This window comes from Aquarana catesbeiana, linkage group LG08, assembly GCF_042186555.1.
Source record: "Aquarana catesbeiana isolate 2022-GZ linkage group LG08, ASM4218655v1, whole genome shotgun sequence".
NCBI lineage: Eukaryota > Metazoa > Chordata > Amphibia > Anura > Ranidae > Aquarana > Aquarana catesbeiana.
In genome coordinates this window covers 306,879,885-306,905,640 of record NC_133331.1, presented here as the reverse complement: position 1 = coordinate 306,905,640, position 25,756 = coordinate 306,879,885, and the positions used below count along the sequence as shown (strand labels likewise).

General features: G+C 44.4%; 2 protein-coding genes across 2 annotated transcripts; both read left to right on the top strand.

Annotated features, from left to right (window-relative positions):
• Positions 1–248: 248 nt before the first annotated feature.
• Positions 249–8,536, top strand: LOC141105173 (uncharacterized). The gene is made up of 4 exons (XM_073595065.1): positions 249–409; positions 526–623; positions 736–880; positions 5,529–8,536. The coding sequence occupies exons 1-4, from the start codon at positions 376–378 to the stop codon at positions 6,929–6,931; spliced, it is 1,680 nt and encodes a 559-aa protein (XP_073451166.1). The 5' UTR covers positions 249–375; the 3' UTR covers positions 6,932–8,536.
• A 10,018-nt stretch (positions 8,537–18,554) lies between these two features.
• LOC141105140 (uncharacterized) lies at positions 18,555–24,105 on the top strand. The gene is made up of 3 exons (XM_073595019.1): positions 18,555–18,647; positions 18,763–18,907; positions 21,448–24,105. The coding sequence occupies exons 2-3, from the start codon at positions 18,817–18,819 to the stop codon at positions 22,431–22,433; spliced, it is 1,077 nt and encodes a 358-aa protein (XP_073451120.1). The 5' UTR covers positions 18,555–18,647; positions 18,763–18,816; the 3' UTR covers positions 22,434–24,105.
• Positions 24,106–25,756: the final 1,651 nt, after the last annotated feature.

Here is a 25,756-nt window from a genome sequence, read left to right as displayed (position 1 = left end):
GAAAAAACCTCCTGGAGAGCTGAAACAATTCTGGTAGTGTCATGACATCATTCTTGATCTTTTTCTATAGATACTGCCTCCTGTAAAGTCTAGTGGCCAGGTGACTAATAAGGTGCCTCCACCACTTTCCCTAACAATTGAGAGAAACAAGAAGGTTCTTGAGGTCACTAACAAGATCATTGATCTGCTGACAGGAGAGGTGAGCGGTGCTGGGAATTCTGGGACATTATCCAGTAACAGGCAAGGGATGTGTCTAGATGGTGACTGTATCATTGTGTGTGTCAGGTTCCTATAAGGTGTCAGCAAGTCACTGTCTATTTCTCCATTGAGGAGTGGGAGTATTTAGAAGGACACAAGGATCTCTACAAGGACGTCATGATGGAGAATCAGCCGCCCCTCACATCACTGGGTAAGAGGAGACTTTATTGTAAAGGAGAGAGCAGTATGGAGGGTCCACCTAGATCCCCCATCATCTGATAAACACCTAGAAACAATGTATTCAGTCAGTGTGTGTGTTTCCTACAGATGGATCCAGTAATTGGAACCCACCAGGGAGATCTCCACATCCTCTGTATTCCCGGGATTCCACACAAGAAGATTACACCATCCCTCACCATCATCAGGTAGGTGGGACTGATAAACTAGAACTTAAAATGTATTGTAAACTATGGGATAATATTCTTCTGTGTAATCTGTTTCTTTTTATAAATGTGTTCTATCATCTTTGGGGTTTAGGATGAAGAACTGAAAGACATCAAAGCTGAGGTTAAACAGGAAGAAGAAGAGGAGAGGTTGGTGAGTGGAGATCAGCAATCTATGGAGGAGGGGGAGATGATTGTGAAATATAAACAGGAGGAATCTTCTCTACATATGGACACAAGTAAGTAATATTCACTAAACATAGAACCAGTTCCCATTATTATTTTACTTCTATGAGTATAAAGTTTGTATTTACATTGTTACATCAGAGGAGAAAAGGTCTGTCTACTGCATTCACAAGAGGAAAAAAAAAGGTCAAAGCGGCAGTTGACCCATAGGACAGTAGAATGTCCATATAAAACTCGGCCTAATCTTTTAGATTAAAAAGATTCCTTCTTGATTTCAAAAGGCAATCAAGTAGGGATGAGCCGAACACCCCCCTGTTCGGTTCGCACCAGAACATGCGAACAGGAAAAAAGTTCGTTCGAACATGCGAACACCGTTAAAGTCTATGGGACACGAACATGAATAAACAAAAGTGCTAATTTTAAAGGCTTATATGCAAGTTATTGTCATAAAAAGTGTTTGGGGACCTGGGTCCTGCCCCAGGGGACATGGATCAATGCAAAAAAAAGTTTTAAAAACGGCCGTTTTTTCAGGAGCAGTGATTTTAATAATGCTTAAAGTCAAACAATAAAAGTGTAATATCCCTTTAAATTTCGTACCTGGGGGGTGTCTATAGTATGCCTGTAAAGGGGCGCATGTTTCCTGTGTTTAGAACAGTCTGACAGCAAAATGACATTTTGAAGGAAAAAACTTATTTAAAACTACCCGCGGCTATTGCATTGCCGACAATACACATAGAAGTTCATTGATAAAAACGGCATGGGAATTCCCCAAAGGGGAACCCCAAACCAAAATTAAAAAAAAAAAATGATGTGGGAGTCCCCCTAAATTCCATACCAGGCCCTTCAGGTCTGGTATGGATATTAAGGGGAACCCCGGCCAAAATTAAAAAAAAAAAATGACGTGGGGTTCCCCCTAAATTCCATACCAGACCCTTCAGGTCTGGTATGGATTTTAAGGGGAACCCCGCGCCAAAAAAAAAAAAAAAACGGCGTGGGGTCCCCCCAAAAATCCATACCAGACCCTTATCTGAGCACGCACCCTGGCAGGCCGCAGGAAAAGAGGGGGGGACGAGAGTGCGGCCCCCCCTCCCTCCTGAACCGTACCAGGCCACATGCCCTCAACATTGGGAGGGTGCTTTGGGGTAGCCCCCCAAAACACCTTGTCCCCATGTTGATGAGGACAAGGGCCTCATCCCCACAACCCTGGCCGGTGGTTGTGGGGGTCTGCGGGCGGGGGGCTTATCGGAATCTGGAAGCCCCCTTTAACAAGGTGACCCCCAGATCCCGGCCCCCCCCTGTGTGAAATGGTAAGGGGGTACATAAGTACCCCTACCATTTCACGAAAAAAGTGTTAAAAATGACAAGAGACAGTTTTTGACAATTCCTTTATTTAAATGCTTCTTCTTTCTTCTATCTTCCTTCATCTTCTGGTTCTTCTGGCTCTTCTGGTTCTTCCTCCGGCGTTCTCGTCCAGCATCTCCTCCGCGGCGTCTTCTATCTTCTTCTCCTCGGGCCGCTCCGCACCCATGGCATGGGGGGGAGGCTCCCGCTCTTCTCTTCTTCTTTTCTTCTCTTCTTCTCTTCTTCATTTTCTTCTCCGGGCCGCTCCGCAATCCATGCTGGCATGGAGGGAGGCTCCCGCTGGGTGACGGCGCTCCTCGTCTGACAGTTCTTAAATAACGGGGGGGGCGGGGCCACCCGGTGACCCCGCCCCACTCTGACGCACGGTGACTTGACGGGACTTCCCTGTGACGTCACGGGGAATGCCACAGGGAAGTCCCGTCATGTCCCGTGCGTCAGAGGGGGGCGGGGTCACCGGGTGGCCCCGCCCCCCCCATTATTTAAGAACTGTCAGACGAGGAGCGCCGTCACACAGCGGGAGCCTCCCTCCATGCCAGCATGGATTGCGGAGCGGCTCGGAGAAGAAAATGAAGAAGAGAAGAAAAGAAGAAGAGAAGAGCGGGAGCCTCCCCCCCATGCCATGGGTGCGGAGCGGCCCGAGGAGAAGAAGATAGAAGACGCCGCGGAGGAGATGCTGGACGAGAACGCCGGAGGAAGAACCAGAAGAGCCAGAAGAACCAGAAGATGAAGGAAGATAGAAGAAAGAAGAAGCATTTAAATAAAGGAATTGTCAAAAACTGTCTCAACCGGCCAGGGTTGTGGGGATGAGGCCCTTGTCCTCATCAACATGGGGACAAGGTGTTTTGGGGGGCTACCCCAAAGCACCCTCCCAATGTTGAGGGCATGTGGCCTGGTACGGTTCAGGAGGGAGGGGGGGCCGCACTCTCATCCCCCCCTCTTTTCCTGCGGCCTGCCAGGTTGCGTGCTCGGATAAGGGTCTGGTATGGATTTTTGGGGGGACCCCACGCCATTTTTTTTTTTTTTTTTTGGCGCGGGGTTCCCCTTAAAATCCATACCAGACCTGAAGGGTCTGGTATGGAATTTAGGGGGAACCCCACGTCATTTTTTTTTTTAAATTTTGGCTGGGGTTCCCCTTAATATCCATATCAGACCTGAAGGGCCTGGTATGGAATTTAGGGGGACTCCCACGTCATTTTTTTTTTTTTAATTTTGGTTCGGGGTTCCCCTTTGGGGAATTCCCATGCCGTTTTTATCAATGAACTTCTATGTGTATTGTCGGCAATGCAATAGCCGCGGGTAGTTTTAAATGAGTTTTTTCCTTCGAATTGTCATTTTGCTGTCAGATTGTTCTAAACACGGGAAACATGCGCCCCTTTACAGGCATACTATAGACACCCCCCAGGTACGAAATTTAAAGGGATATTACACTTTTATTGATTGACTTTAAGCATTATTAAAATCACTGCTCCTGAAAAAACGGCCGTTTTTAAAACTTTTTTTTGCATTGATCCATGTCCCCTGGGGCAGGACCCAGGTCCCCAAACACTTTTTATGACAATAACTTGCATATTAGCCTTTAAAATTAGCACTTTTGATTTCTCCCATAGACTCTTAAAGGGTGTTCCGCGGCATTCGAATTTGCCGCGAACACCCCAAATTGTTCGCTGTTCGGCGAACTTGCGAACAGCCAATGTTCGAGTCGAGCATGAGTTCGACTCAAACTCGAAGCTCATCCCTACAATCAAGTAACGAAAAATGTTTTTCCTACAGATATTAGTAACCATATGTACTATTTATATTAAGAAGAACATCCAGTCATTTTTTAGAGTCCCCTAGAACCAGACTATTCCTCATCCACAGAGCTGTAAAAACAAAGCACCCCTTCCGTATAGAGAGGTTGTTTTTTCTTTTAATTATACACAATCTATGATGCACATCTTTAAAATGGAGAACATCATATTCTTATTTCCAGGAAAGGCAGAGAAACCTGAAATGCTGAAAGTAAGAACATCATCGATGTACCTACCCTACCGCCCAATGTACTCTGTATATTGTACACCATATGAAAGAATCATCTCTAGTCTTAATCAGAAGAAGTCAATTATATTTACCACATTAACCAATGTTCCCAACAAATGAGGAGATACTGTACACTATATGAAACGTCCATCTCCATTCCTCATTGTAATGTCATGTTCCCAACAAATGAGGAGGAGATACTGTACACCATATGAAAGGTCCATCTCCATTCCTCAATATAATGTCATGTCCCAACAAATGAGGTGGAGATACTGTACACCATATGAAAGGTCCATCTCCATTCCTCAATATAATGTCATGTTCCCAACAAATAAGGAGGAGATACTGTACACCATATGAAAGGTCCATCTCCATTCCTCAATACAGTGGAACCTCGGATTGTGAGTAACGCGGTTAACGAGCGTTTCGCAATACGAGCACTGTATTTGTAAAAATCCTAACTCTGTTTGCTAATGTGTTGTCTCGCAAAACAAGCAGGATTCAGGCCAAAGTGGTATGCAGTACCACTTTTGGCCTGAGGTGGGGGGCGCCGGAGCCGAACAGCGCCGATAGTCGCCGTTCAGAAATGCACGGAAAGGCCCGAGGACAGTTCGGCTGATCTCGGCAAACCTTGGAAAGGCTCATGAACGGAGTCTTTCCGAAGTGTGCTCGGGCATTTTCAGCCGTTTCCGAGGCTCTCCGGCGCCCCCCACCTCTGGCTACATGCGGTATTGCATCCCATTGAAGTCAATGCGTAATTAATTATTTTCGTTTCCATTGACTTCAGTAGGAAAACTCGCCTTGATATGCGAGTACTTTGGACTACGAGCATTCTCCTGGAATGGATTATGCTCGAAATCCGAGGTTCCACTCTATAATGTCATGTTCACAACAAATGAGGAGGAGATACTGTACACCATATGAAAGGTCCGTCTCCATTCCTCAATATAATGTCATGTTCCCAACAAATGAGGAGGAGATACTGTACACCATATGAAAGGTCCATCTCCATTCCTCAATATAATGTCATGTTCTCAACAAATGAGGAGGAGATACTGTACACCATATGGAAGGTCCATCTCCATTCCTCAATATAACGTCATGTTCCCAACAAATGAGGAGGAGATACTGTACACCATATGAAAGGTCCATCTCCATTCCTCAATATAATGTCATGTTCCCAACATATGAGGAGGAGATACTGTACACCATATGAAAGGTCCATCTCCATTCCTCAATATAATGTCATGTTCCCAACATATATGACTCCTGAAAGGTTTCAAAAATTCTTCTAAAATTTATTGTGAAATTATTTCTCAGCAGATGACCATAATGTGCGGAATACGTCTGAGGAATCTTCTGATAAATCACATTCCAGGACTCTAAGATCTCACAGTAGAAATACTTTAATAGATACATCTATTCCCGAGGAATCTTCTTTAAGCTACAGAGAAGTTCAGACAGGAGAGGGATCATTGTCATGTTCAGTGTGTGGGAAATCTTTCACAGAAAACAGAGACCTTCTTAGGCATGAGAAAAGTCACACTGCTGAGCGTCCCTATTCATGTTCAGAGTGCGGGAAATTTTTCACTCTGAAAAACAATCTTATTAGACACCAGAAGCTTCACACTGGGGAGCGCCCCCATTCATGTTCAGAGTGCGGGAAATGTTTCACTAGCAAGCAAAATCTTCTTTCACACCAGTACTGTCACACGGGTGAGTATCCCTTTTCATGTTCAGAGTGCGGGAAAGGTTTTGTTCATATAGAAAAGCTTGTTAGACATCAAATAAGTCACACAGGTGAGCGTCCCTATTCATGTTCAGAGTGCGGGAAATGTTTCTCTAGGAAACCAAACCTTATTGCACACCAGACCATTCACACAGGTGTCCGCCCTTTTCCATGTTCAGAGTGCGGGAAATGTTTCACTGAGAAAAGAAATCTTCTTATACACCAAAGATGTCACACAGGTGAGGCTTCTCATTCATGTTCAGAGTGTGGGAACTGTTTCATTGAGGAAATAAATCTCATTAAACACCAGAAGATTCACACGGGTGAGCATCCCTATTCATGTTCAGAGTGCGGGAAAAGTTTCTCTCGGAAAAGAAATCTTATTAGACACCAGAAGATTCACACGGGGGAGCGTTCCTATTCATGTTCAGAGTGCGGGAAAGGTTTCATTGAGAAAGAAAAACTTCTTGTACACCAGAGAGATCACACGGGTGAGCGTCCCTATTCGTGCTCGGAGTGTGGGAAATGTTTCAAATGGAAATATTCATTTGACACACACCAGAAGATTCACACAGGTGAACGTCCCTATTCATGTTCAGAGTGCGGGAAATCTTTCACTCAGAAATACGCCCTTGATGAACACCAGAGAATTCACACAGGTGAGCGTCCTTATTCATGTTCAGAGTGCGGGAAATCTTTCATGTTGAAAGGAAGCCTTGTGCAACACCAGAGATTGCACGTGGGTGAACGTCATTCATGTTCAGAGTGTGGGAAATCATTCACTACCAAAGGAGGCCTTGTGCAACACCAGAGATTGCACGTGGGTGAACGTCATTCATGTTCAGAGTGTGGGAAATCATTCACTACCAAAGGATACCTTGTGCAACACCAGAGAATTCACACGGGTGAGCGTCCTTATTCATGCTCAGAGTGCGGGAAATCTTTCACTCAGAAAAGAAACCTTGTGTATCACCAGAGGATTCACACGAGCTAACAATTTTTCACATGATAACAGTGGTGTGTTGGGGGTGGGGCAGAATGCATTTAATGTTCAGTTTGATAGATCTGAGTCTGCAGATACGTTCCTCTAAACCAGGGGTCTTCTAACTGCGGCCCATGGAGCATATGTGCTTGCTTGTATCTGGCCCTCGGGGGCGCTATTTCATTCACTGACACCAATGAAGGGGCACAATTCCCCCTGAAGCTCAACTCCTACCAATGACACCAACAATGGGACCCAATGACACCAACATTGAAGCACAATTCTTTCCAATGACACTAATATGGCACAGTTCCTCCCAATGACACCAACAATGGGTCACAATTCCTCCCAATTACACCAATGATGCGGCCCAAAGAAACCAACTTTGGAACAGAATTCTTTCCAATGACACTGATGGAGCACAATTCCTCCCAATGACACCAACAATGGAGCACAATTCCTCCATTGACACCCACAATGGGGCCCAAACATGCCAACATTGAGCCAACTTTCTTTCCAATGACATTGATGGGGCTCCAATTCCTCCCAATTACACCAACAGGTTGGGGCTCAATTCCTCTCACTGACACCAAGGATTGGGCATTGTTAACTCCCACTGATGCCGGGACATTTTCTGCACCCAATGGCATGCATGTGAGCATGAAGGAATGGAAGGGTGCTTTCAATTTTTTTTTTCTTATTTATTTTACTTTTTATTTTTTTATTTTTACACTGTCCCTTTTTTTTATTTTTATTCTTTTATCATTTTTATTCCTGTTACAAGGAAAATAAACATTCCTTGTAATAAAAATGAGGATGGCAGGTCCTCTTTATTGAGAAATCTGGGGTTCAAAAAGATTACCTTTATAAGCAAAATAATATTTTTTTTGTTTCGATGTCAGACATCACTGCGGTCCTCCAAAGGGCATAGAGATGAGTGGAGGCCATCTCAGCCTCACTCGACTTCCTGCCCAGCAAACGGCCGCATCGGATCGCTTCCAGGCTTTATTATAGTTTATTATCTTCTTCTTCTAATATATATTTTATTGTCTTCAATTATAAAGGTTTTGATTTAGATTCTAGCTTGATTTTTATTGTTTGTTAACCACTTGAAGACCGCCATGTTAAACGCCCTTCCTGTCCACGCCATTTGTTTGGTTTTCATCACTGTGACTCTTTGACAATTACTCGGTAATGCAACACTGTACCCATGGGAATTTTATCTAATTTTTTGAGACCGGTGAAGCTTTTTTTTGGTTGTATTTTGTCACTACTTGTAACACAAAGGAAAAAGCTTGAACATTTAAAAAATATATATGTGTTTTTATTGCTTTCTCTTATAAAACTTTGCAAATAATCTTTCTTCATAAATTTAGACCAAAATGTATTTTTCTACATTTCTTTTGTAAAATAAAAAGCAAATCGGTGTATATTTTATGTAATCTGTGTGAAAGTTATAAAGTCTACAATGTATAGTGTATATATTGAAAATGAATCAGTCCCGATGTTCTGACTGCCTGTCTTAATTCTTGAGGCTTTAAAATGCCAGGACAGTACAAATACCCCCCAAATGACCCCCTTTTGAAAAGAGACAGTTCAAGGTATTTAGTAAGAGGCATGGGGAGTTTTTTTACATTTGTAAATTTTTGCAAGAATCTTTTTGGAAAAATAAATTAAATAAAATTTGATTTTGTTTTACAATGTTTCATTTTTACAAATTATTTCTCACACTCAACATGGGTATACAATTACACCACAAAATACATTCTACTGCTCCTTCCAAGCATGGGGATACCACATATGTGAGGCTTTTTACCTAGGCATTCCCCAGACTTTGTTGGGGAGGCTTTTTACCTGCCTAGACACATAGAGGGGATCCAAAATCCAAGGAGCACCTTCAGGCTTTCAAAGGGCAAAAATATTGCATCTGATTTCCTGACTACCTATCACATTTCATGGTGCCCTAAAATGCCAGGATACTACAAACACCCCCAAATCACCCTATTTTTGAAAGTAAACAGTCCAATGTATTTAGTAAGAGGCATTAAAAGTTTTTTGAATTTTGTAAATATTTGCAGCAATCTTTTTGGTAAACAAAGAAATGAAATGAAATCTTATTTTATTTCACAAAGTTGTCATTTTAACAAGTTATTTCTCACACACAGTATGAGTATACTTACAACACCACAAAATACAGTCTTCTACTCCTTCTTAAGCATGGGGATAACACATGTGTGAGACTCTTTAGCTGCCTAGGCACAGAGGGGTCCAAAAATCCAAGGAGCACCTTCAGGCTTTCAAAGAACATAAATGTTGCATCTGGGCACAATAAATCAGTCCCTAAATTCTTTTTGTTGTTTTTATTAGGGATAACAACCTGGATGGGGTAGAGGGGTTATGGGATGCCCAACTTGACTGAAACAATGGATGGGGACAACTTCCTTCCGATGTACAAAAACAAGATCATAGACTGTTCTCCTTCCTGGGCACAATCAGTCTTTAACCACTTCCCGCCCGCCGTACAGCAATACGACGTGCGCAAAGTGGTTAAGATATCCTGACTGGACATCATATGACGAATTTCAGGACAGCAAGCTGGCACACGGCCGTAGGGGCACGCAGCGTGGCGATCAGAGTTGTGGTGTCACTCTGACACACTGTAACTCCGATCTTGGTAAAGAGCCTCAGTCAGTGTCCAATCACAGCTGATCACGGTGTAAACAGGAAAAGCCGTGTATCGGCTTTTCTTCACTTGTGTCTGACAGACATGAGTAGAGTAGAGGAGAGCTGATCGGCTGCTCTCCTTTCGGGAGGGGGGGTTTGCGCTGATTATCAGCACAGCCCACCCAGGACCACCAGGGATGCCACCAGGGATGCCCACCACTGATGACCACAGGTATGCCACCCATGGCCACCAGAGATGCCAATCAGTGGCCACAATTTAGGCCAATCACTGCCCACAAATTATGCCTGCCAGTGCCTCCTCATCAGAGCCATCTACCAGTGTCCATCAGTGTCACCCATCAGTGCCACCCATAAGTACCCATCAGTGCATCCTTTCAGTGTCACCTATCAGTGCCCATTAGTGCCGCCTATCAATGCCCATCAGTGCTGCATATCAGTGCCGCCTATCAGTGCCCCCTATTAGTGCCCATCAGTGCTGCATATTAGTGCCCATCGTCAGTGCCACCTCATTGATGCCACCTCAGAGCCCATCAGTGCAGCCTCATCAGTGCCCATCACTGAAGGAGAAAACTTACTTATTTATAAAATGTTATAACAGAAACAAAGAAAAACATATTTTTTTTCAAAATTGTCGGTCTTTGTAAATTTTGTTTAGCAAAAAATAAAAACCCCAGAGGTGATCAAATACCACCAAAAAAAAGCTCTATTTGTATAAAAAAAAAATTATAAAAATTTTGTTTTTGTACAGTTACATAACCGCACAATTGTCATTTAAAAAGCGACAGTGCTGAAAGCTTAAAATTGGCTTGGACAGGAAAGGGGGGAAAGTGTCCGGTATTGGAGTGGTTAAGGATCAGTTAGCAAAAGTCCCTTGCGGACTAGGAGCTCTTATGCCGCGTACACACGGTCGGACTTTCTGGCATACTTGGTCCAGCACACTTTCTAATGGACTTTGTCCGCCAGGTGCGCCGGACTTTAAAACGGACGGACTTGCCCACACACGACCGGACTTTCCGGCGGGCTAAGTCCACCCGTCTTTCCGACTGACTTTTGCCGGAGTTATGGCAGACTTTCAGAATGAACGGACTTGCCCACACACGGACAAGTCAGTTTATTTTGAACGTGACTCAGGTGCGACGGGACTAGAAAAGGAAGTCCATCTTGCCGCTTTTATCGGCGAGATTGACACCTTGCGAGCCCCGTCGCGGTGCATGCCAGGCCCTTAGGTCTGGTATGGATTATAAAGGTAAACCCCTATGCCGAAAAAACGGCGTGGGGTCCCCCCTAAAATCCATAACAGACCCCGATCCGAGCACGCAGCCCGGCCGGTCAGGAAAGGGGGTGGGGACGAGCGAGCGCCCCCCCCCTCCTGAACCGTACCAGGCCACATGCCCTCAACATGGGGGGTGGGTGCTTTGGGGGAGGGGGGGCCCTGCGGACCCCCCCCTCCCCCAAAGCACCTTGTCCCCATGTTGATGAGGACAAGTGCCTCTTCCCGACAACCCTGGCCATTGGTTGTCGGGGTCTGCGGGCGGGGGGGCTTATCGGAATCCGGGAGCCCCCTATAAGAGGGATCCCTGCCCCCCTACCCTATGTGAATGAGTATGGGGTACATGATACCCCTACCCATTCACCTAGGGAAAAAGTGTCAATAATAAAACACAATACACAGGTTTTTAAAATAATTTATTAAACAGCTCCGGGGGGAGGATCTTCCTCCGGCTTCGGGGGTCTTCTTCCGGCTTCGGGGGTCCCTCCGGTTCATCTTCTCCCAGCGTCCGGTTGGTTCTTCTCCGCTCTCTCCGGCCTCTTCTCCCGGTGTTCCAGGTCTTCGGCCGGCTCCTCTGCTGTCTTCAGGTAGCTCTCTTGCCAGCGGAGGTCCGGACTTCTGGGCTTCTTGTCTTCTCTTCTCCAGATGTTGACACGACGCTCTCTCCGGCTGGACTGCTCTCTGAGGGCTCTGTTGTGACTTATATAGGCAGAGACCCCGCCCCCTTATGATGACACAGTCCCTGGGCATGCTGGGACTGTGACGTTTTAGGGGGCGTATGGATTTTAGGGGGAACCCCACGCCGTTTTTTCGGCGTAGAGGCTTCCCTTTAAAATCCATACCAGACCTAAGGGCCTGGTATGCCCCGCGCTCGCTGCAATAGAAAAATTTGTTTTTCCTATTGCAGTGAGCGCGAAATGCAATACCCTGCCCTTGCGTCGTATCTGGTCCGTTGGACCAGCATACACACGAGCGGGCTTTCCGTCGGACCAGCACAAAGACGAGCGGACTTTCCGCCAGAAACTGAGTCCGACGGAAAGATTTAAAACTTGTTTCAAATCTAGGTCCGGCGGGCTTTTGGGAAAAAGTCTGCCGGAAAAGTCCGCCGGAGCCTACACACGGGTGGATTGTCCGGCAGACTCTGGTCCGCCCGACTAAGTATGCCGGAAAGTCCGCTCTTGTGTACGTGGCATTAGTCTTCTTTGGAATGTAGCAAAAAATGTTGCAAAACCGCATGCAGGAGTATATCCTTTCCTGTGTAGAACTGCTTCCAGCTTTATTGGCTGCAGGTACTACCAGCCCACCTGGCTGCTCCAAAGATCTCCCAGGACAAGGGAAAAAAAGGGTTAAACACAGCGCTGTCCTTTGAAAGTTTGCTACGTGTGGCAGTCTCTCCCCTTACTGGGGTCTGGTAACACTGGGACTGGTGTGGTGGTGGTCAGAAACACTGCTTCTAGCTTACAGTGGCCTGGGGACACTGGGACTGGAGTGGGGGTAATCAGGAACACTCTTGCTGGCTTATACTGGTCTGGTGAAATTGGGGCTGCTTTGGTGGCAATCAGGAAGACGTACTAGTGTACACTGGCCAGGGAAAACTGGGACTGGAGTGGTGGTGATCAGGAACACAGCTGATGGCCCTGGGACTGGTGTGGCTTGTGAATGGGAACACTGTTGATGGCTTACACTGGTCTAGTGGCACTGGGACTGGTGTGGTGGTGATCAGGAACACTGGTGCTGGCTTACACTTCTCTGTTGACACTTGAACTGGTGAGACAGCGATGACCAGCCCCACGGTTGCTGCTTGAACTAGTCTAGGTCACTGGCAGAGGTGTAGCAGCGATAAGAAGCTGGTCTGACAGTGCTCAGGAACACTGTCATTGACTTATGTTGTTCTGCACTAGGACTAGTATGGCTGCAATCAGGGACACTGTTACTGGTCTGCTGACCCTGAGATCCATTGTGGTGATCAGAAAAACTGTTGCTGACTGCACTGGTCTGGTGACAGTGGGACTCGTGTAGCGGCAATCAAGAACAGTTGTGACGGTGATCAAGACAATGATTGGTTGCACGGTCTGGTGACTTGGTACTGGGGTGGCTATCAAGGAACACTGTTTCCGGTTGCACTGGTATGGTGGACTTTGGTTGGCTGTTCTGGTGACACTGTACTATGGTGATCACTGGGATAACACTCTGTTTTCACTTATACCGGTCGGCTCTGAGAGGAAACAAAGTGGTGGCTCCAACATGCAGCTTTTGTTAACATTTGTGATGGCTGTGATTGGTCACAGTGATCACATGGGGCCAATTTCATTGGTCTGTACCCTGCTCTGTGATCTGCCGTGTCTTTCCCGCATCATAGGAATTTAGGTTCCAAAACATCTGGGGTGCCAAGGTTCGCCATCACTACTCTAGATAGAGGAAAAGGGGAGGCCATTCCTAAACAACCCCAACCTTCAGGAGTCAGCTGTCTTGTTGTTTCTATAGAACAATGGTGATATGGCAGGTGGTTAGGCACCAAAACTGAAGAACAATCCATGAAGTAGCTTTCAAAGTATATAAAGACACAGGCTGCAGTATGTATTTTTTCCACAAGATGGTGATCTCACTTATCGTCATTGGAATGCAGAGACAGGAAGTGATCGAAGATACGGACTGGAAGTGATGTCATCCTCATACAGGAAGTGATAGAAAATATAGAAAGGAAATGATAGAAGATACACACAGGAAGTGATGTTATCTACAGACAGGTGGTTTCCAGAGAGAAGAAAGTTTGCAGGAAGAAGAGAAGGATATCTTTGCAATCGGCAGCAGAGGAGGTAATAAGATGTTATTTTATATTTACACCCAGTAACCCTGTGATGTCTGTTATCTACCTCAGATACTACTATACAGATGTATATTATAATATGTACACATCCTAAATATAGACCCATTTACCCAACTGTCCATCCAGAGCCTCTGGTTTATAGACCGGAAACATCCTAAATATAGAACCATTTATCCAACTGTCCATCCAGAGCCTCTGGTTTATAGACCAGATGCATCTTAAATATAGAACCATTTATCCAACTGTCCATCCAGAGCCTCTGGTTTATAGACCGGATACATCCTAAATATAGAACTATTTATCCAACTGTCCATCCAGAGCCTCTGGTTTATAGACCGGATACATCCTAAATATAGAACCATTTATCCAACTGTCCATCCAGAGCCTCTGGTTTATAGACCAGATACATCCTAAACATGCCTCCCAACTTTTCAAGTTGAGAATGAGGGACATTTAGGGGAAAGATTGACCTGTGGCAAGCGTAGCGTTCCAATGCATAATGTGCGTGTGGTTAAATTATTCTAGCTGGGAGGGGATAATCTGGCATCCCCTGTTTGTCTTTACCACTACACCCTTTAGCTACAGAGGCAGCACCTGCGGGTGTAAACATACTGTATCCACAATGCTTTGCTTCACAGCTGTGGCATGAATTATACCCTCTGTTGAATGTCACCCATTCAAGTGAATGGCGCTGCTCTGCAAGTGCCCCCCAATGCACACAGTTGCAGCATGCTAATGTGGGGGTTAAAGCAGGTGGTGAAGATGCGATAGATTCCCCAGTCCCTTTCTCTGCAGCCTCATGTACACTGCTGCTGGTAAATGGACATTTAGGAGCAGTTGGGCATTTTTTTCAACTGCTCCTGAACTCTCCTCTGTTATCTTATCAGTACATGTACACAGCTTTGTTTATAGTCGTTTCTAGGCAGTTGCGTTTAGAGGCTTTTTTTGGAACCCAAAAAAATGCATTCAGAAGCTGTGTTTAGAGGCATTTCAAACAACAAATGCAGCTAAACTCACGTTTAGCCGCGTTTTGTTTACAGTTACTTTTCATTTTTGGCTATTTTGAAAAAAAACGCGGCTAAACACAACATGTACACGCGGCTAAACAGCCGTTTTTAGATGCCGGTTTCTAGCTGTCAAGTTAAATCGTTCAAGAGAGGTTGAACAACATCCCGTGTACATGAAGCCTAAATGAACAGAAAGCTGAAGAGACATTAGGAAAGCAATGTATATTATTATTATTACATGAACTGCTGCAATAGAAGGTGATGATGGAAAATGGGTGCAGAGAGGAAAAGTGTCAGGGAGAGAAGAGAGTGGGATGAGAAGTTGAGTGGTAGTGTGAGGACTCCAGCTTGGACACTGGCAGGGGAGCAGAGAGGTAATTAAAATCTTCAGGGCCCTGGTGCAAGAAACCAAGGAGGACTCCCTGATCCCTAGCTGGGGGCCCTTACCTCTGTGCCCAGTGGCAGAACGCCAGGGCCTGGTTGTAAGTGCAGTCTTTGTGACCCTGGTAGTTCCTCCACTGGTGTCAGTAGTTTTATTATTTTTTTAGGAGCCCCATTAGGGGGCTTTGGTGAGATATCAGGGATAACAGACCCCTGACATCTCACCTTTGAGACAGAGAAAGGAGATTGAGGACAAAGCCCTCAATCTTATTCTCTGCAGCTTCAGCTGCACAGATTGAATGGACAGGAAACGCTCTGTACAGAGGCTTCCCATTCATTCACAGACTGAAGCAAAGTAAACATAGTTTACTATGCTACAGTTAGGAATGGACAACAGAGTAAGTGATCGGTACCTTGTCATTTCAGGCAAGGGAGGGGCCGGGTAATATAGCATTTACCAGCCCCTTCCCTGCCCCTTCCCTGCCCCTTTCCTGCCCCTTTCCTGCTCTCTATCCTGACATATCCCCTGCAGCAGCTGGTGGGAGAGGGGAGGGAGGAACCTGGCAGAGCTGCGGGAGCAGAATGGGGGCCGGGAGACAGTACAGGAGGACTGAAGAACAGCAGAGAACTGGAGAAGAGCGTGAGGGGGAGGGGAACCAGAGAACTGCATGGGTACCATAGAAGAGCACAGGGGGGGACCGGAGAAGAGCACGGGGGGGGACCGGAGAAGAGCACGGGGGGGAGACCGGAGAAGAGCACGGGGGGGAGACCGGAGAAGAGCACGGGGGGGAGACTGGAGAAGAGCACGGGGGGGGGAGACCGGAGAAGAGCACGGGGGGAGACCGGAGAAGAGTACGGGGGGAGACCGGAGAAGAGTACGGGGGGAGACCGGAGAAAAGCACGGGGGGGGACCGGAGAAGAGCACGGGGGGGGACCGGAGAAGAGCACGGGGGGGGGGACCGGAGAAGAGCACGGGGGGGGGGACCGGAGAAGAGCACGGGGGGGGACCGGAGAAGAGCACGGGGGGGACTTGGAGAAGAGCACGGGGGGGACCGGAAAAGAGCACGGGGGGGACCGGAAAAGAGCACGGGGGGGACCGGAAAAGAGCACGGGGGGACCGGAGAAGAGCACGGGGGGGACCGGAGAAGAGCACGGGGGGGACCGGAGAAGAGCACGGGGGGGACCGGAGAAGAGCACGGGGGGGACCGGAGAAGAGCAGGGGGAACCGGAGAAGAGCACGGGGGGGACTGGAGAAGAGCACAGGGGGGGGTCCCGGAGAAGAGCACGGAGGGGGCCCGGAAAGGAGCACAGGGGGACCAGAGAAGAGCATAGGAGGGGACCGGAGGAGAGCAAGGAGGAGGTGGGTGGAGCTAAACAGTAGGCGCGGAGAAGGAAGAAGTTGAATCTCCTCCTCTGTTAATGCTGGGTCTCTGTCTCTCTCCTCCTGATCTCACTGGTTGCTAGACGCCAGGTGGGCGGCGGCTAGCAATAATTTTGGGCACTGAGTCAGCCGCGGTGGTGAACAAAGTAAAAGGGGTCTCCACCAGCTAGGGGTCCACTACAGGCTGACAGTGAGAGACGGCAGTGATGCGAGGGCTATTTTGGGGGGCATAAGATTGGCCCAGGGCCAGGGGGCAATTTCGGGACACTGTATTGTCCCGGAATAAGGGTGCCCGGGACAGAGCTTCCAATTGCGGGAAGGTCCCACGAAATCCAGGACGGTTGGGAGGTATGTCCTAAATATAGAGCCATTTCTAGATTGTAAGATTTAATGATTGGTGTTTAATCATCCTGGTACCAGGGTTTGTATGGTGTCAGGATGATAGAAACGCATTATTTCTTTTATTACATTGTAATATAAAATGAAATAGTTCAACTCACAATAATGCAGAATCCGTGGGAGCCCTGAGTGTGTCACTTGCCATATCGCCTGCCACCAGATGCCATCAGGTGTCCCCAGTGGAGTCCCTCCTTCCATCACAGGTGTCCCCAGCGAAGTCCCTCCTTCCATCACAGGTGTCCCCAGCGGAGTCCCTCCTTACACCACTGCCTGGGATGCAAACGTGTGCTAAAAGTTTGTTTGTCCTGGAGGGCTCTGTGCACAGAGGGAATGGAGTTGACTTGTGGGTCCCAGAACTCTGGCTGGGGAAGACACTTTCACCCCTCTTCACCTGGGTGCAGGCCGCACCCGGTAGCGATGCCACTGCTGATTTGGTCTCCGTGCCATTTACAGAAGACCAGCTCGTGGAGGCCAAAGGAAAGAACCAACAAACGGAGCCTGGGTTCCGCCTCTTATTTCTTCCTCACGATAGCTGGTCTTCTGTAAAATGGCGACTGGCGTAGAAAATTCACAAGCGCTAGCGAAAAATCGAGAAACCGCTGATTTCCCGGGACATACATTTCCCGGGAAACGGTAAGACCGTGACAAAGATCTAAATACCGGGAATGTCCCGGGAAATTCAGGACATTTGCCAACTATGCCAGAGCCTCTGGTTTATAGACCAGATACATCCTAAATATAGAGCCATTTATCCAACTGTCCATCCAGAACCTCTGGTTTATAGACCAGATACATCCTAAATATAGAGCCATTTATCCAACTGTCCATCCAGAGCCTCTGATTTATAGACACAATACATGCTGGACATGAAGTGAAAGGATATCTCCCCATCCAGGACACAGGCAGAAAAATATATTAATAGAAGTTCTATTTCCTCTCCAGTCATTCTAAGCCTAAAATAAAAGATTTTAGCTAGAGTTGTTCTTTAAAAGCAGTCTGAGGTGTCATAACTCTGTGCAGACAATATTCATCCCAGTACAGTCCAGATAATTCCCAGTTTATTATCCGTCTACAGAGAGGAGAGGCCTGTACAGAAATAGAGGAGGGAGGAGGATTCTGGGAGGCCACATGACATCACTCTTATCTCTGTTAGTAGAAAAAACCTCCTGGAGAGCTGAAACAATTCTGGTAGTGTCATGACATCATTCTTGATCTTTTTCTATAGATACTGCCTCCTGTAAAGTCTAGTGGCCAGGTGACCAATAAGGTGCCTCCACCACTTTCCCTGACAATTGAGAGAAACAAGAAGATTCTTGAGGTCACCAACAAGATCATTGATCTGCTGACAGGAGAGGTGAGCGGTGCTGGGAATTCTGGGACATTATCTAGTAACAGACAAGGGATGTGTCTGGATGGTGACTGTATCATTGTGTGTGTCAGGTTCCTATAAGGTGTCAGGATGTCACTGTCTATTTCTCCATGGAGGAGTGGGAGTATTTAGAAGGACACAAGGATCTCTACAAGGACATCATGATGGAGAATCAGCCGCCCCTCACATCACCGGGTAAGAGGAGACTTTATTGTAAAGGAGAGAGCAGTACGGAGGGTCCACCTAGATCCCCCATCATCTGATAAATACATAGAAACAATGTATTCAGTCAGTGTGTGTGTTTCCTACAGATGGATCCAGTAATGGGAACCCACCAGAGAGATGTCCCCATCCTCAGTATTCCCGGGATTCCACACAGGAAGATCACACCATCCCTCACCATCATCAGGTAGGTAGGACTGATGAACTAGAACTCAAAATGTATTCTAAACTTTGGGGTAATATTCTTCTGTGTACTCTCTTGTTTCTTTTTATAAATGTGTTCTATCATCTTTGGGGTTTAGGGTGAAGAACTGAAAGACATCAAAGCTGAGGTTAAACAGGAAGAAGAAGTGGAGATGTTGGTGAGTGGAGATCATCAGTCTATGGAGGAGGGGGAGAGGATTATGGAATATAAACAGGAGAAATCTTCTCTACATATGGACACAAGTAAGTAATAGACATGTGCGAACTTCCAGAAATTTGTACGAATCCGAAATACAAATTTTTATGCATACGAATTCTGTACTAAATAAGAAATTTCGTTTACGAATTTCGGATCCAAATTCATAATGAACATTCGTAATTGTTACGAAAAGTTAACAAACCTAAAAGTTAAAAACCCAGGAAGTCAGCACAGCACAGGGATGGTGGGAACCCCTCATAATGAACACAGCAGGTGTACAGACCCGGGAACTCAGCACAGGGATGGTGGGAAGCCCTCATAATGGGCACATCAGGTGTACAGACCTGGGAACTCAGCACAGGGATGGTGGGAACCTCTCATAATGGGCACATCAGGTGTACAGACCTGGGAACTCAGCACAGGGATGGTGGGAAGCCTATGGGAATTTCTATGCTTACAAATTTTATACGAAATTTCGTTACCGAATTTCGGATCCAAATTCCGTTACAACAGAAACATGACTGGTGTTTTGTTCACCAATCAGAGGAAGTCAGCACAGCATAGGGATGGTGGGAACCCCTCATAATGATAAATTCATCATAACGAACATTTGTTATTTTTATGAAAAGTTAACAAACCTAAAGGTTAAAAACCCAGGAAGTCAGCATAGCACAGGGATGGTGGGAGCCCCTCATAATGATAAATTCGTCATATCGAACTTTCGTTATTTTACAAAAAGTTTACGAAGCTAGCGAAAATTCGTATTTCGTACGAAATCGAATTGAATTTCGGACACGAATTATGAAATATGAATTAATTTTCAAACGAAACGGAACAAAACTAAACAAATTTATTGACAGCACATGTCTAGTAAGTAATAAACACTAAACACAGAACCAGTTCCCATTATTATTTTACTTCTATGAGTATAAAGTTTGTATTTACATTGTTACATCAAAGGAGAAAAGGTCTATGTCTGCTGAATTCACAAGAGAAAAATAAAAATTTCAAAGCAGCAGTTGACCCATAGGACAGTAGAATGTCCATATAAAGCTCGGCCTAATCTTCTTTTAGATTAAAAAGATTCCTTCCTGATCCCAAAAGGCAAACAAATAACTCCCCATATCAACATTCTAAAATGTTTTTCCTACAAATATTAGTAACCATATATACTATTTATAATAAGAAAACATACAGTCATTTTTTAGAGTCATCTAAAACCAGACTATTCCACATCCACAGAGTGGTAAATACAAAGCACCCCTTCCGTATACAGAGAGGTTGTTTTTTTTTTTCTTTTAATTACACACAATCTATGATGCACATCTATTTAATGGAGAACATCATATTCATATTTCCAGGAAAGACTGACAAACCTAAAATGCTGAAAGCAAGAACATCATCGATGTACCTACCCCACAGCCCATTGTACTGTGGGTATCAAACACCATATGAAAGAATCATCTCTAGTCTTAATCAGAAGAAGTCAATTATATTTACCACATTAACCAATGTTCCCAACAAATGAGGAGGAGATACTGTACACCATATGAAAGGTCCATCTCCATTCCTCAATATAATGTCATGTTCCCAACAAATGAGGAGGAGATACTGTACACCATATGAAAGGTCCATCTCCATTCCTCAATATAATGTCATGTTCCCAACAAATGAGGAGAAGATACTGTACACCATATGAAAGGTCCATCTCCATTCCTCAATATAATGTCATGTTCCCAACAAATGAGGAGGAGATACTGTACACCATATGAAAGGTCCATCTCCATTCCTCAATATAACGTCATGTTCCCAACAAATGAGGAGGAGATACTGTACACCATATGAAAGGTCCATCTCCATTCCTCAATATAATGTCATGTTCCCAACAAATGAGGAGGAGATACTGTACACCATATGAAAGGTCCATCTCCATTCCTCAATATAATGTCATGTTCCCAACATATGAGGAGGAGATACTGTACACCATATGAAAGGTCCATCTCCATTCCTCAATATAACGTCATGTTCCCAACAAATGAGGAGAAGATACTGTACACCATATGAAAGGTCCATCTCCATTCCTCAATATAATGTCATGTTCTCAACAAATGAGGAGGAGATACTGTACAGCATATGAAAGGTCCATCTCCATACCTCAATATAACGTCATGTTCCCAACAAATGAGGAGGAGATACTGTACACCAGGGGTAGTCAACCAGTTTCCCTCCAGCTGTTGTGGAACTACATTTCCCATGAGGCATTGCAAGACTGGCAGTTACAATTACTCCCAGAGGCATGATGGGACTTCTGCAACAGCTGGAGGGCCTCAGGTTGCCCACCCCTACTGTACACCATATGAAAGGTCCGTCTCCATTCCTCAGTAACAATGTCATCAATACACAAAGTTGCACAGTGTGATTTGGGTGCATTGTATTCTTTATCTACTTTGAATTTATATTCCTGTTCTGATTGCACCCACTTACATACCGGAGCTCAAAGATTTAGAACGAGACCAACATATATGACTCCTGAATACAAGATTCCAAAAATTCTTCTAACATTTATTGTAAAATTGTTTCTCAGCAGATGACCATAATGTGCGGAATACGTCTGAGGAATCTTCTGATAAATCACATTCCAGGACTCTAAGATCTCACAGTAGAAATACTTTAATAGATCCGTCTATTCCCGAGGAATCTTCTTCAGGGCAGGAAGGAGATCACACAGAAGAGAGTTCATTGTCATGTTCAGTGTGTGGGAAACTTTTTACAAAAAAGAGAGAACTTCTTAGACACGAGAAATATCACAATGCTGAGCGTCCCTATTCATGTTCAGAGTGCGGGAAATGTTTCACTAGCAAACAAAACCTTCTTTCACACCAGTACAGTCACACAGGTGAACGTCCGTTCTCATGTTCAGAGTGTGGGAAATGTTACACTCAGAAAAAAAACCTTCATATACATCAAAGAAGTCACACGGGTGAGCGTCCCTATTCATGTTCAGAGTGCCAGAAAAGTTTCACTCAGAAACAAAATCTTATTAGACACCAGAAGCTTCATACGGGGGAGCGTTCCTATTCATGTTCAGAGTGCGGGAAAGGTTTCATTGAGAAAGAAAAACTTTTTGTACACCAGAGAGATCACACGGGTGAGCGTCCTTATACATGCTCAGAGTGTGGAAAATGTTTCAAATGGAAATATTCATTCGATATACACCAGAAGATTCACACGGGTGAGCGTCCTTATTCATGCTCAGAGTGCGGGAAATCTTTCATGTCAAAAGGAGGCCTTGTGCGACACCTGAGATTGCACATGGGTGAACGTCATTCGTGTTCAGAGTGTGGGAAATTATTCACTACCAAGGGATACCTTGTGCAACACCAGAGAATTCACACAGGTGAGCATCCTTATTCATGCTCAGAGTGCGGGAAATCCTTCATTCATAAAAAAAGCCTTGTGTATCACCAGAGAATTCACACGGGAGAGCGTCCTTATTCATGTTCAGAGTGCGGGAAAGGTTTCATTCACAAGGGAAACCTTGTGCAACACCAGAGAATTCATACGAGCTAATCATCTTTCTCATGATAACAGTGGTGTGTTGGGGGTGGGGCAGAATATATTGAATATTTTTCAGGTTCGGTTTGATAGATCTGAGTCTGCAGGGATTGAATTCTAGTAATACGATCCTCTAAACCAGGGGTCTTCTAACTGCGGCCCATGGAGCATATGTGCTTGCTTGTATCTGGCCCTCGGGGTGCTATTTCATTCACTGACACTAATGAAGGGGCACAATTCCTCCCGAAACTCAACTCCTACCAATGACACCAACAATGGGACCCAATGACACCAATGATGGGGCACAAATCCGCCTAATAACTCCAACACTGGGGCACAATTTTTTCCAATGACACTAATAGGGCACAGTTACTCGCAATGACACCAACATTGGGGCACAATTCCTCCAATGACACCAACAACGGGGCCCAAACATGCCAACGTGGGGACAACTTTCTTTCCAATGACACTGATAGGGCTCCAATTCCTCACTGACACCAAGGATTGGGCATTGTTAACTCTCACAGATGCCGGGACATTTTCTACATCCAACGGCCACAATCCGGCCTCCCTTAAGTTTGAAGTTTAAATGAGTATTTTTTGCTAGAAAATTACTTAGAACCCACAAACATTTATATATATATATAAATTTAGCAGAGGCTCCTAGAGTATAAAGGGCTATCACTGTAAATTTTTTTATGTTGCACAGTATTTGCGCAGTGGTCTTTCAAATGTAATTTTTTGGGAAAAAATACTTTAATTAATTTTTTTTTAAAAAACGCAATTTTTTTGTATAATGTGAAAGATGTTATGCCGAGTAAATAGATACCAAACATGTCATGCTTTAAAATTGCGCACATTCATGGAATGGTGATAAACTACGGTACTTAAAAATCTCCATAGGCGACGCTTGAAAATTTTTACGTGTTACCTGTTTAGAGTTACGGAGGAGGTTCTGCACTAGAATTATTTCTCTCACTCAAACGTTTACTGCGATACCTCACATGTGTGATTTGTACACCGTTTACACATTTGTGCGCGGCTTACATATGCGTTTGCTTCTGCACCTGAGCATGGAGGGATGCCTTCAGTTTTTTTTTTATTTATTTTACTATTTATTTTTTATTTTTACACTGTCCCTTTATTTTTTTTATCACTTTTATTTCTATTACAAGGAACATAAACATTCCTTGCTATAAAAAAAAGGATGACAGGTCCTCTTTATTCAGGAAATCTGGGGTCAAAAAGACCCCAGATCTCTCATTTACCTTTTTTAAAGCAAATTTTTTTTTTATGCATTTTGACTTTAAAAAAAAAAAATAGTTTTGACCCGAGAATCAGAAGTGATGTCAGACATCACTCCGGTCCTCCAAGGGCATAGAGACGAGTGGAGGCCATCTCAGCCTCACTCGACTTCCTGCCCAGCAAACGGCCGCATCGGATCGCTTCCAGGCTTTATTATAGTTTATTACCTTCTTCTTCTATTACATATTTTATTGTCCTCAATTAGAAAGGTTTTGATTTATATTCTAGCTTAATATTTATTGTTTGTTAAACACTTGAAGACCGCCATGTTGAATGCCCTTCCTGTCCACGCCATTTGTTTGTTTTTCATCACTGTGACTCTTTGACAATTACTCGGTAATTTTTTGGATTTTGTCACTGCTTTTAATATATAAAGGAAAAAAGCCTGAACATTTTAAAATATATATGTATTTTTGTTGCTTTCTCTTATAAAACTTTGCAAATAAATAATCTTTCTTCATAAATTTAGACCAAAATGTATTCTTCTACATTTCTTTTGTAAAATAAAAAGCAAATCAGTGTATATTTTATGTAATCTTTGTGAAAGTTATAAAGTCTACAATGTATAGTGTGTATATATTGAAAATTAATCAGTCCCGATGTCCTGACCGCCTGTCTTAATTCTTGAGGCTTTAAAATGCCAGGACAGTATAAATACCCCCAAATGACCCCTTTTTGAAAGTAGGCAGTTCAAGATATCTAGTAAGAGGCATGGGGAGTTTTTTTACATTTGTAGATTTTTGCAAGAAACTTTTTGGAAAAATAAATTAAATAAAATGTGATTTTGTTTCACAAAGTTTAATTTTAACAAATTATTTCTCACACTCAACATGGGTATACAATTACACCACAAAACACATTCTACTTTTCCTTCCAAGCATGGGGATATCACATGTGTGAGGCTTTTTACCTGCCTGGACACATAGAGGGGATCCAAAATCCAAGGAGCACCTTCAGGCTTTCAAAGGGTATAAATGTTGAATCTGATTTCCTGACTACCTATCACATTTCATGGTGCCCTAAAATGCCAGGACACTACAAATACCCCAAAATTACCCTATTTTTGAAAGTAGACAGTCCAATGTATTTAGTAAGAAGCATAAGGAGTTTTGGGATTTTGTAAATATTTGCAACAATCTTTTTGGTAAATAAAGAAATTAAATCAAATCTGATTTTATTTCACAAAGTTGTCATTTTAACAAGTTATTTCTCCCACACAGCATGAGTATACTTACAATAACACCACAAAATACATTCTTCTACTCCTTCTAAGCATGGGGATACCAGACATGTGTAAGACTCTTTAGCTGCCTAAGGGGTCCAAAATCCAAGGAGCACCTTCAGGCTTTCAAAGAATATAAATGTTGCATCTGATTTCCTGACTACCTCACATTCTTTGAGGCACTAAAGTGTCAGGAGAGAAGAAACACCCACACAATAACCACATTCAGCGTAAACACCCAAAGTATTTTTTTTAAAAGAGGAACGATGAGTCTTTTGAATATTTCATTTTTCTGTCACAAGGTTTTAGAAAATACAGGAAGAAAATTAAAATTCTTATTTTTACACAAAGCTGTCAATGAATAAAATATCCCAACACACAGTATGGTCACACTTAGAATTTCACCCCAAAATACATTCTACTACTCCTCCCAAGTATGGGGATACCACATATGGGAGACATTTTTAATGTTTGGTCTGATTCTATATTGATGTAGCACTTCCCTCCGCAGGGACTGCTAGTAACTGGCTCCACTATTCCTGCACAGCCAGGCAATACACTTGCATCTGGACGCAAGAAATCAGTCCCTGAATTATTTTTATTGTTTTTATTAGGGATAACAACCTGGGTGGAGTAGAGGGGTTATGGGATGCCCAACTTGACTGAAACAATGGATGGGGACAACTTCCTTCCGATGCACAAAGACAAGATCATAGACTGTTCTCCTTCCTGGGCACAATCAGTCTTTAACCACTTTCCGCCCGCCGTATAGCAATATGACGTGCGCAAAGTGGTTAAGATATCCTGACTG

Bases quoted from the DNA above. Each gene is read 5' to 3' on its own strand.
- LOC141105173 (XM_073595065.1), top strand. From the start codon at position 376: ATGATGGAGAATCAGCCGCCCCTCACATCACTGG. The intron at 624-735 runs GTAGGTGGGACT...TTTGGGGTTTAG, and splicing joins CCATCCCTCACCATCATCAG to GATGAAGAACTGAAAGACAT. The intron at 881-5,528 runs GTAAGTAATATT...ATTATTTCTCAG, and splicing joins TTCTCTACATATGGACACAA to CAGATGACCATAATGTGCGG.
- LOC141105140 (XM_073595019.1), top strand. From the start codon at position 18,817: ATGTTGGTGAGTGGAGATCATCAGTCTATGGAGGAGGGGGAGAGGATT. The intron at 18,908-21,447 runs GTAAGTAATAGA...ATTGTTTCTCAG, and splicing joins TTCTCTACATATGGACACAA to CAGATGACCATAATGTGCGG.